This window comes from Euprymna scolopes, chromosome 1, assembly GCF_053919585.1.
Source record: "Euprymna scolopes isolate OS-2025 chromosome 1, ASM5391958v1, whole genome shotgun sequence".
NCBI classification, from domain to species: domain Eukaryota; kingdom Metazoa; phylum Mollusca; class Cephalopoda; order Sepiida; family Sepiolidae; genus Euprymna; species Euprymna scolopes.
Window position 1 is genome coordinate 21,352,019 of NC_136482.1, and position 12,514 is coordinate 21,364,532.

Consider the following 12,514-nt stretch of genomic DNA (forward strand, 5'->3'; position numbering starts at 1 on the left):
TAAAATAAGTTAAAACAATTTATCGAAGTAGGTAGAGTAATTTATCTTGCTTTTGGTTATAATTATTTTTTACAAATTTGCTTTTTTAAACCACTTTTTCATTTTTTTTTCATTTTGTTGCCTATTGGAGTTGGATCTTTTCAAATTTCCCCCAGCCTAAATCTAAGTCAGCATTGACCATTTGGGCTTAAGACTTTACTGTCTTTGCTATAGAAACCATATCTGTGGAGTTGATTGGTTTTGCTAGGACTGGACATGTTTTTCGAGGTTCTGTGAATTTCTTTTTTTTGTTTAATGAATTAAATGTTAAGATTTCAACATTTATATATGATGAAAATATTCCAGATCTGCATTATTTTGGTTTGACCTAAAGGTTTCTATTTGAAATTCCACAGATGTTACCAAGTTTAACATGAAGAATCTCAAGTTGGAAAAGATGCATCTAAAAGGTTATGAAAATAACATTCAAGATAAGAATTGTTGTTGTGTAAGTGTTCATCGTTGATCGGTTGAGCCAGCTCCTCCAACTGAATTCTATGCATCTCGTATAGATGCTACACAGGAATGTCGGTTTTAAGATGTAATTGATATCTGGTCCAGTCATTCACGGTTCAGCGATGCACTCCATAGAGGTGAGAACACAGGATCAGATCAGCATCTTGCTTCACCATACTGAGCCAGGTTTTCAACTGACCACTGTGTCGTTTCTTCCAACCCTGGAGGTGGGTGGATTTGATGGTAGCATGGATGAAGTCATCTGGTTGCCGGTGCAGTGTGACCAAACCATCAGACGTCTCAAAAGAAGGCTCTGTTTGAGAGATGATATCCAGAAACACGAACAAATGGTGGCGTTTGGGACAAATTGGTGCCAGCAAACCCGAAGGATGTGGCATAGACATTGGTTATCAAAAACTTCTAATCTGCGTAAGTCACAAACTCATACTGGCCAGGTTTTGCATCCGTATAGGAGAATGGTGTGGACAAGAGCTTGATATATTCAAATTTTTGTATAGTCTGATTTCATTTCGGGACCAAAGTCAAGTGTGAAGGCAGCAGAAGGCAACATGGGCATTGTTGATATGGCTGCCAGTATCCTCTTCACCATGGCCTGTTGCAATAATACAGCCCACGTATTTGAAACTTTGACCTCTTCAAGGATTTCTCCATTGGGAAAATTGGTTGCGAATCGTTTGGAGAAAATCCAGCTGCTAGTAATTTTCTTTGTTGCATTGATCGTCATTCCTATCTTTGAATCAGAGATCTGTATCTGAGTAATGGCTGCCTGAATGCCATCAAAGCTTTCGCCTAGGATAGTTATATCTCATCAGCATAATCAAGATCAGAGATGAGTAGATCATGGCTCATGATGGAGGTGATCCACTCGATAGCGTAGTTGAAGAATGTGGGTGAGAGAAGATATCCGGGACGGACTCCCAATCGTATTTAAAAGAAGTTAGACTCTTGACTATATGTGCGGACCTTTGTGCGTGTGGATAGGTAGACAGCTTTGATAAAACAGTTTAGGCAAGATACCGTCTGCCTGCATTATCTGCCAAAGAGCTTCATGGTCCACTAAGTCAAAGGAGCATGCAGCAAGTGTTTTCTACTGAAAGCTCTAGCAATGTTCAAGGATTAGGCACAGCATAAAAATCTGATCTGTGCAACCAAGGCCTGGACATAATCTGCATTGGGTGTGTCTGGTGTCGCATTCTCTCTGAAACCTCTTCAGTAATATAGAAGCAAAGACTTTTGCAGCAATATCGATAAAGCTTATTCTGCAGTAGTTACTGTAGCAGTGTTTGTCTCCCTTTTTGAAGTCTTGAGGAAGACTGTTTCCCCACACGTAGATGATCTGATGAAGAACAGGACCCATTGAGTACATTTTTAAAGATTTCAGAAGGGATGCTGTCCTCTCCGACTGCTTTGTTGTTTTTTAGCTTTTTTTTTTAAATTACATTTTCACCCCAAACAACGCGCATTGCCACTTTGGTGTAGGGGGCTACTATCAGGGGCAGAAACTACTGGGGCACTATGTTGGGATCTGGGCAACAAAATGTCGGTTCACATTGCACTTGAACTTCTGCATGTCAGTACAGTTGGGGAAGCAGGAACTTGGAATGGAATTCCAGAGTCTAGCGATTCTGGGAAAGAAACTATTGGAGTAGAAAGATCTTTTACATCTAGGGATCTCTGTGTGGGGGTGGGATTTAGCTGCCTGTCGGGTTTGTCGAGGGTGTCTACGTCGTGGGGGCACAAGTGTCTGCAGTTCGTCAGAGCATTCACCACTAAAATACTTGTAGAACAGGCAGAGGGACGCAACGTTTCGTCGATGGGACAGAGGCTGAAGCCTAGATGCCAGTTCAGGACCTATCAGATTGGCGACTCTTTTTTGAACCTTGTCTAGGAGCGAGAGATTAGTAGCAGATGCACCAGCCCAAATGTGACAACAATACTCCATACATAGGCGAATGGTGGTCTTTATAGAGGTACAGGATACTTTCAGGTGTCAGCAGTTTTCTAGCACGGTAGAGAGAGCCTACCTTTTTCGCAGCGGCCCTGGCAATGTTTTCAATATAATTGTTCCAACTCATGTTTCCTGTGAACGTTAGGCCAAGCAGTTTGAAAGATGTACTCTCAGACAGAGAGTCACTGGCCATTGCTATTGGTGGCAGAGAAGGTTTCTTGTAATTATTGAAGGAAACCAGTTTAGTCTTGGCAGCATTGAATGTGACCATCCATTTATGTCCCCATTCCACTACAGATTGGAGTTCATCCTCTAGTATTTTTGCCATTTCTTTAGATATGTGTTCATTTGTTTTCCTGTCATGCCTGTTGTAGAGTGTAGTGTCATGAGCATATATACCCATCTCAGAGGCAGTTTTGTCGGGGAGGTCATTAATAAATATTAAGAACAATAGAGGTTCAAGGATAGACCCCTGAGGCACTCCCGCATTTATATCACACTGTTTAGACGTACGGCCGTCGAGGACAACCTGGATTTTTCTCTTATCTAAGAAGGATTTAATTATGTTAAGTATTCTACCAGTGATACCGTATGATTTAATTTTCCTGAGGAGACCCTTGTGCCATACCCTGTCAAAAGCCTTAGATATATCTAGAGCTACTGCTCTGCCCTCCCCCGCTTTGTCCAGTGAATGGTATATATGTTCAGAGATTGCAGTGAGGATGTCAGCTATGGAACGGGCATGTCTAAATCCATATTGTTTGTCAGTCAGAAGTTTAGCATCTGTAAGGTGCCGGACTAGAGCATGGTTAATTAGGGTCTCAAATATTTTGGCGAAAAGTGGGAGGAGGCTACTGGGGCGATAATTTGATGGGTCAGTTCTTTCGGCAGAATTCTTGAATATTGGTACCACAGAAGCAGTTTTCCAACAGCCCGGAAAGCATGATTCATTAAGGCATTTGTTGTAGAGTTTGGAGAGAACTGGAGCTACTTCAGCTGAGCACTTTTTTAATAGCACAGCTGGGATGAGATCAGGTCCACATGCTTTTGAAGTGTCAAGGTTTTTTATGATAGTGTGTACCTGAGCAGGGGTGATTTTTAGATTGTCTAGCGTGGCGTCTGTCTGCAAAGGAAAGTCAGGCAGGGGGTGGTTGGTAGGGTCCAGTGCGGAGTTCGAGGCAAACCGGCTGGTAATCATATTAGCCTTGTCGGTTGCTGAGCAAACAACCTCGTGATTGTTGGTTAGCGGGAGAATTGTTGATTGCCCATTGTTTACTACACTGTTGTAGATTTTCCAGAAGTCACGATTTCGTAATTTTTGTGCTTCGATGCGTTTTTTCAGTAAATTCTCTCTAAGCTGTCGCTATTTCTTTCTTAACGTTACTTCTAGCTTCAATATACTTGTCTGTTTGAACTGGACTTATGTCGGTTAAATCTGCAGTATGCATGTTGCCTTTGAGCAATGGCAGTTGCGCAAGTTGAAGTAAACCATTGGGGAGAGTGGGGCTTGCTATAAAATTTCCGCATGGGAACATGTGCTTCCATTGCTGTTTTGAACCATTCAGTGGTCTCATTTGCGCACTGTTCAGCAGGAAGAGAAAATATATTTCCCCATGGAGCATCTCTGATAAGATCTCTGATGGCTTCCCAGTCAGCCTTTTTATAATATCTCGTTGTTTTGAGCACTGGCTCTTCAGTTTTGGGTCTAGAATTTAGGGCAATTTCTACCATTATCACTGCATGATCAGCGTTCCCGAGTGGGCTGTCAGCATTTGTTGTACAATCCTCGGGAACTGTCGTCAGAAACAGATCTAGAAGTGATGCTTGTTGTTCTTGCTGGTCAGGGAAACGGGTTGGAAACGTAACCATTTGTGATAGGGAGTGAGATATAGCAAAACTATGTGTTGTGCTGCCCGCTGCATCTGTGTGAGTAGAGAATCCAAGCCAGTTTTTGTGGTGAGCATTAAAGTCACCAAATACATGTACCTGTGCGCTAGTGTCAAGGGAGAGTGCTGTGTCTATGCTATGCTTTTTGATGACGTCTTGGATTTCATCCAGTGTTGGAGTAGAGCTGTCACAGTCGTATGTACTCGGGGGAGGGGGGAGTAATCATGTTCAGTTGTGTGGTGTTGATATCATTGAGATTTGAAATGGGTTTTTTGTTGGTTTAGGATCACCTCACTGCTTTCCTGGGACAGCTTGGTGCTGGACTCGAGAATACTGTAAAGCTTCCTCTTGTCCCTCACGGTTGCTGTATGCTGCATATTTTGGGCAATTTTTGTCCAGTGGGCACTCTTGCAGAGTGGATATTCGCTTGGTGCAGCTGGCGGAAGTCATTGTGTTCATAGCAGCGGCCTTATTTTGCTTTGTTGGCAAGCTCGGTAGTGTGGCCGGAGATCCAGTCCTTTGCACACTGTCTAATTTTACCCAGGGTTGTGTAACTTCATTCATGCTGTTTTTGAACTTGGCTTTGGTCTCCTGACATTTGAGTTGTGAGATGTCATATGTTGTATGGCAGTTAGTGAGTGAGGTGGCTTTCAGGCGTAGGCGTAGCTTTACGTATGCTATCATGTGATCAGAGCCATGCTCATTGCTTATCTCCACTACTCCTCGGTAAGAATGGCAGTTCAGCATGCCTTAGACCCAGCGGGTTCTGACGAGAGCCTGGTTGATCTCGTTATGAGTGATTTCATCATTGTAGTACCATTGGTGACTAAGTGGCGTGGTGGATGCTGGAAATTGCTGCTCAACACTGTCATCTGGTTTATGGCAGCAAAGTTGAAACGATTGCCAACAATATTGTAGTTTGAAAAATCCAAATTATTTTCTTGGAAAGCTTTTTATGCATCTATCAATTTTGGGTACTTGTGTAGAAGACAGATTGTGTTGAAATAATACTGTTATTTAAAAAAAAAAATTAACATGGGAAGGGGAAAGTGTTTTTTACTGTATTTTTTATTTTGTACTTTTATTATTTGATAAATTAAAAATACTGTAAAAATTAAATTTAACTTGAGAATCCTATCTGCACGATCTGCAGAAGTACCCAATTTTGTTATAAAATGTTATATAATACAATTTTTGTTATTAATAAAAGATTTTCCAAATGAAAACAAATTAAGAAAAATAAAGATTACTCATTTCCCATATTGCAGTTGGTGCTCTTATTTTTAAGGGCATCAAATGCAATATTAGGACAATTTCTGCCTACATTTTCCTTCTCTAATTGATCCACATTGGATATCACAGTATTTTGATTTAATTTTTTTTTTAATTTGTTTTTAAAAAATTTTTAATAAGTGATAACTAAAGAATCTAATAAAAAGAAAAAAATGTAGAATGATTCAAAACTTTTCAGGATTTTATTTATTTACTATTTGCTTCTGTCTAATATAAAAAGTAAAGCCAGTTCCTTCCGTTTCTTTTTCTTCAATGACTTCCTTCCTGCAAAATAACTATTAAACTTTGGTGCGTCAATTTTTCTTGTGAATCATTGTAACGTGGTCAGATTAAAATGTAATTTGATTGAATTTCTCTCAGAAAATACTTTGTCATGATTCAATGCGAGAGCGGGGGGCATAACTCTGTATTTATCTATATTCATAACTTGGAAAATTGTGACATAAACAATGACATAGGTTCAGTTAAAGATAACTATGGTGAATTTCATTTCTAATATGTACACATAAACACATACAATTAAAAAAGATTATTTTCTACACTTCCTCAATAACCATAGTTTTTCAATTGAATAAACATTGTATAAATCATCTGATTTTGTGAAACTTTTAAAATGGCTGATGCCAATTGATATATTAAATTGATGTCTTGACCATGTGCAATTTCTCTTTTTCTTGTTTGGATTAGTGATACAGTAAGCACCCCAGAATGAGATATGGGAAAAAGGTGACTTTTATACTTTTTGGTCGATTTGTAAACACAATTTATTGCATTTTTTTTTTTTCTTTTTTAGCGAGATTTTTGCGAATATAAATTAAATAAACCATCTGTTCAGATTAAAACTTAACATTAAAGAATTATGTAATTTATTTTAAAATAAACTTTTTAATCTTTATATTGGTTGAAAAAAAAACTAAGAGCATATATATATAGGTTGCATCTCTGTGCCTGTTTTACAAATATTTTAATGGAATGTGCTCTGATAAACTCGTTGCCTTGTGCGCCCCTTGACGTACATATCTCCGACAAACCTGCTTAGCAACAAAATCTCGCCCTTTCACTATTCAGGTCCGTAAATATATTCTAACAGTTTTTTCCCTCAAACAACTAGACTTTGGAATTCCCTTCCTACTCCCTGCTTCCCTGGCTGATATGCAGAAGTTTAAATGTAATGTAAACCAACATCTTGTTAATCTTTCCCAGGCATGGCCCCAAATAGTAGCCCCTTATGTCCAAGTGGCAATGTGTCTTGTTAGGGGGTGAACGTAAGTAAATAAAAATAAAAAAGATGCACATTAAATATTAACTGAAATTTTGAAATATTTTTAAATTAGATTGTTTAATACTGTAAAATTAAAGTCCATATAAATAATCCCAATCAGATAAAAAAGGGCAATAGTATAAATGAAAAATTAGAGTTAAATTCGGTAAATAAAAAAAATTCTTGCTACAAATTTATTATTCAACAAGGAATTGTATTCCTTGTTGAATAATAAATTTGTAGGAACAATTTTTTTAAAATTTACCAAATTTAAATCCAAATTTTCATATATATATATATATATATATATATATATATATATATATATACACACACACACACACACACACACACACATTAAAAACATATAATGACTATACAATGATAATGATTTGAACCAACATGTGGTGCCTCATATATTGAATAAATTTCATGCTTTTAACTTTCCAGAACCACTTTTAAGGCACGTTTTTTTTTTTTGTCTTTTGTTAGTCATGTGCTCATATGTTATATAAAATAGAATTTATATGAAAATGTGACGAAAGTCTATACTCGTAAATTTTAACTGTATGAATAAATTACACTGACAAGCATAGACATGTGCTTTGTTTCCACTTAATGGATCAAAGTACCATGTGGCTTTGTGACATCACTGATATCTATATTTGCTTGAATCATTGTACCTATTTACTATGCCTACCCATGGGACAGAGTTAGACACCAGGGTCGTTTTTTAACGTGGAGAAAAGGTACAAAAATAAAAATTGTCTCAGTCGTGAAGGATTTCTCCTCCACCGAAAGAGAACAAGAAAATGAAGTGCAGCATCTGAAGAACAGATACTACACTTTGATCTTGACCAAAAGGCCAAGTCGTTAATTTACCTAGCACGGTCTCGTTCGCACAAATCAAGGATACGTTCTTGACACTGTCCAACAGTGACTTTGTTGCTATCGGACTGAGATATGGTTCTGTTCATTTTTAGGAGTTCATCCTCCCAGAATTTATCTTCTCTATTATTAAATCGACTGAGGTGCCCCTACCTGAGAATGCTGAAAAAGGTTGCTGAAAATTTTTTTTGTATGCCAAAGTGCACTTATCCCAGTGTACTGGCGTTTGAGAACCACACTTGATCTTGTGTCTGACCTCATAGACTAGGTAAATAATACTTAAGTTTGCGTGTATTATCAAAAACAAAAAAATGAATATTTTTTTAAAGTACTCAATACATATGGAGATAAATAAAATGATGAACATTTGTAAGAACTGCCAGGGCTCCAAAAAATCTTTCTTGTAGTCCTGATGATGACAGTGTAATGTTGAAATGTTGATCGATCTGTCTAGATTCCTTACAATGTTTATATAATCTTATTTAAGTAAATTTTTGGTACAGCAAAATGGAAGGAGAAATTTCAGAGGAAACATAATTTAATTTAAATACCACAAAACAAGAAATGGGCAGGTGAAATTAAAATTTCCTTAAGGCCTTATCGTCTGACCCTCTAAAAGGAAACGTCAGAATGATAAATTAAAAACTAAGAAAACGAATGAGGGAAGAGGGGAATTTTGGTTTCAGTTGGAAGAACAGTGAAAAAAAAAAAAAAAAAAAAAAAAAAAATTCTCACTGTTCAGGTGGTTTTAAATCAATGAATATCTCCAACTGATGTTTCAGAATCTAGCCTGTGTAGACAAAAGATTCTGAAACATCAGTTGGAGATATTCATTGATTTAAAACCACCTGAACAGTGAGAATTTTTTTTTTTTTTTTTTTTTTTTTTTTTTTTTCACTGTTCTTCCAACTGAAACCAAAATTCCCCTCTTCCCTCATTTGTTTTCTTAGTTTTTAATTTATCATTCTGACGTTTCCTTTTAGAGGGTCAGACGATAAGGCCTTAAGGAAATTTTAATTTCACCTGCCCATTTCTTGTTTTGTGGTATTTAAATTAAATTATGTTTCCTCTGAAATAATTTTATTTATATATAAAATAAATATTCACACAAAAGTGGGTAATAGCTTAATAGTGTGTACATTACTAGAGCTTATATATATTTAAAATCAATTAGAAACTGTAGAGCTTCTTAATGCTTGATATTTTATATGGTAAAATAGTTTGTGTGTGTGTGTGTGTACTCCAAATTGTTTCCAAGAATTCTCAGATAATTTTTATTACTTGACAGAAGTCGCAATATTAATGTTTCCTCCTTGATCCCTAACTTATATATATTATAGGATTTGAATTTTTATTTGAATATTGTGGACACAAAACTTAAAACATGTGACATGACATTTTATACATCAACAGAAAATAAAACCATGTAAAAACAAGTTCTTTTTTTATCATCTTATAATGGGAGTGCTTATTGTATACATAATCTTTCTTTCTTTACCTTTTTTCTTTCATTATATCATGTTAGTACATATGTGTATTTGTAAAAGATGTAATGTTTCCATAGAATTCTAAACCTATTTGTCTCTAGGAAATATATGTACAATAGTTTCTATGCTGTGAGTTTTGCTTACATGGACATACCTTATAATTTACTTTGTATACTTAGATTCAGATACATACTGACGGGCTGCACACGCCATCACCTGATGATGAGAGAAACATGAACTTATTCAAAGGATGAGTGTATAGTCTGAATAAACAAACTCTTTACAATCTTTCAGGTTCATGACGGCAGGTAATTCTCTTCATATTTAGTAATTGCACTTACGTGTATTTAAAAAAAAAAAAAAAGTGATTTTATATTCGCATTCTCAAACCTTTTTAAACTTTGGTTGTCTCAAGATGTGGCGTCGTTGCTATTAAAACGCTGGTCTCCCTTATTTTCCAGAATAATGTTGACGATGCTCAGCAAGCATTCGACACGTTCTTTACCCACTATCCGTACTGCTATGGCTATTGGAAGAAATATGCGGACATCTTAAAGAAGAATGGTGAGGTAGAGAAAACCATTGAGGTAGGCAGATTTTTGTTGTTCAAAATTTTTCCATTTATTTATTTTTATTTAAATATATATTTTAAAAAATTTTCTTTTAAAAACTAAAAATTATTGGGATTAAGATATAGGAAGCATTTGTTATTAAATTAGTGATTTTAATGGCAGTGTCAGGACTTCTAACTCTGAGAGTAAGAATTCCTCCACCTTTATGTTTGAAACAAAATATTAATCAGAATTTAACTTTTGTTTTTAACAAAAACCAATATTTGCCGTAATGGTTTTTTTTTTATCATATGTAACTTTTTAGTAAAAAAAAAAAAAAAAAAAAAAATTTGCAAGGGGGAAGGGAGCAGTTCTATTATATATATATATATATATATATATATATATATATGTATATGTTTCTCAAATTTTATTTATGAAAAGGTAAAAACTAGAAATTAAAACATGGTAGGCATTTCTGTTGTTAAATTCGTATTCAGTAATTTTGATGACATTGTCAGGACTTCCGACTGAGAATAAGAACTCCTCTGCCTTTATTTGACTTATACAGTTTGTTGCAGACCACACAATATTATTGATATCAATAAATTATAAGTAAACTTATTTATTTAAAAAATGTATGTTGACGCACTATATATATTTGCAGAATTTTTTATTTTTACTTCATTGAAAAATGCCTAATCACAAAATAAAAAAAAAACATTTTTCATGGGTCCTTGGCCTTTTGGCTTGAATCAAAGTGTAATCTGTAGTATCGACAACATCAGCGCCGTTTGTCACTGAAACTTTTCATGTAATTGTCTCCCTTGAAAATGAAATGCTAAAAATGTTTTTCACGCACTATCATTTCTAAATAAAATCCCATAAACTGTATTAATAATTATAATAAAAGTACTATAGATGCAATTATTGCACATATAAATAGTATTCATTAATATTATAAATGTATTAATTTATTAGAGACTTTGCAATTCATTCAGACTTATTATTTAGTGTCCGGAATTCAAACATGAAAGGCAAAAAAACCCAATTGAAATAAAGCCTTTTGTCTTGATTTTATGCTAGACAATATTATATTTTAAAATTTGTACGCTTAAAAAATATTTACTATTGCTTTTTGTTAATTTTAAACATTCAGCCATTGTCTAAGACAAAAGCTGCTTAACAACAGAATCCTTTTGTTCATTAGATAAATGTTATCTGAAATAAGAATCGCTTTTGGTCATTTGACTGTCACAAAGCTTTGGAGAAAACAACATAAATTTATACAGAAAACTAGCTGGGCTACATGGCATTGCCTGGGTTCGAATTTTCGTAAATTACATAGATTACAGAAAAAATAAATTAAAACTAAACTTAATATTGTGATTCAAAATGTTTAAGTTCATTTTGGAGCACAAATCCAGAGTAAAAATACTCATGTCCTATGTGAAATTTAATCTCATAACTTATTTATCTAAGTATGACATATTAACTGATTGACTTGTCGGAGTGAGTACGAAATAGTGATGTTATTAGATACAGAAAGTAAACTATTTCCCAATCTCTCTTTAGAGTTTACTGTCTGTCAACCAAAGACAATGGAAAAGAGAATGAAAGCAAAAAGTACAACTGAAAACAGATGTATAGTGAAATAGTTCTGTTATTAAATTCATACTCTCTGATTTTTATGTCAATGTCAGAACTTTAAACACTGAGAGTAAGAACTCCTTTTTATGAGTAATAAAATATAAAATATTATTCTGGGTGACACAAACCAATATTTGCCCTTGCAGACTTTTATATGTAGCTTTTAATAAGAAAAATCTACAGAAGCGGGTGTGTGGGGGAGAGGCAGTTCTACTTATGGCAATTAAACTACACAGAATTTTCCGCGTTTTATCCTCGTGAGGATTCGTCAGGCTATATATAATTTTTTTTAACCTTTAGTGAATACAGAACATTAGTTTGTTTCAGCAGACACAACGAATCGTCCGACCTGCTTCCTTAGATATTCTGTATTAAATGTGAAAAAAATGGCAAGTAGACACACGATCACTGGAAAAACAAACCAATGATGGATTATAAATGGTATAGAGAGTAAAAAGATAAAAAGTCAAAGTAATTATAGACAAGAAAGAAAGAGAAAGGGGAGTGGAGGAAAAAAGAAGTCCTTAAGCGTTAATTATTAAGAAATAGAGATATAGACCTGAAAGAAGGGGGGGGGGCAGGGAAGAAAGAGAAAAGGGATAAAAGGAAAGAAGGAAAAGAAGAAAATGAAGCATATATTTGCACCAAGTAATTTTGTGGTTATGGTAAGGGTTAAAATTAATTGTTTAAAAACTTATTGGTTGGATTAGGCACAGGGTGAAGAGGGAAAAGGCAGACGGTTTAGATGAGTAGGGGGGGGGGCAAGTTATCATGATTGCCATAGTTCAGTGGGGGTGATTGAAATGTGTAAAACCTCAAGATTATTAAAGATGCATCCTACTTAAAAGCTCATTAGCATACAACCTATGTTAATAATATTTTACATTTCACTATTAATATGTAATTCTGTAATGCTCATATGAGCATTACAGAACTACATTAATAGTGAAAATAGGGAATACAGATTATAGCTAAATAATTAAAGGGTTGTGGAGTTAGGAGTTTACTTGAAGAGTTTACATGAGGTTAAGAG

The 12,514-nt window shown here is 35.2% G+C and overlaps 1 protein-coding gene across 1 annotated transcript in view; it reads left to right on the forward strand.

Annotated features, from left to right (window-relative positions):
* Window positions 1–12,514, forward strand: part of LOC145285041 (pre-mRNA-processing factor 39-like) — a 154,823-nt gene that overhangs the window by 81,835 nt on the left and 60,474 nt on the right. Inside the window, exon 3 of the mRNA XM_080134114.1 lies at window positions 9,742–9,867. Coding sequence (XP_079990240.1) covers window positions 9,742–9,867 — 126 coding nt within the window. The remainder of the gene's footprint in view (window positions 1–9,741; window positions 9,868–12,514) is intronic.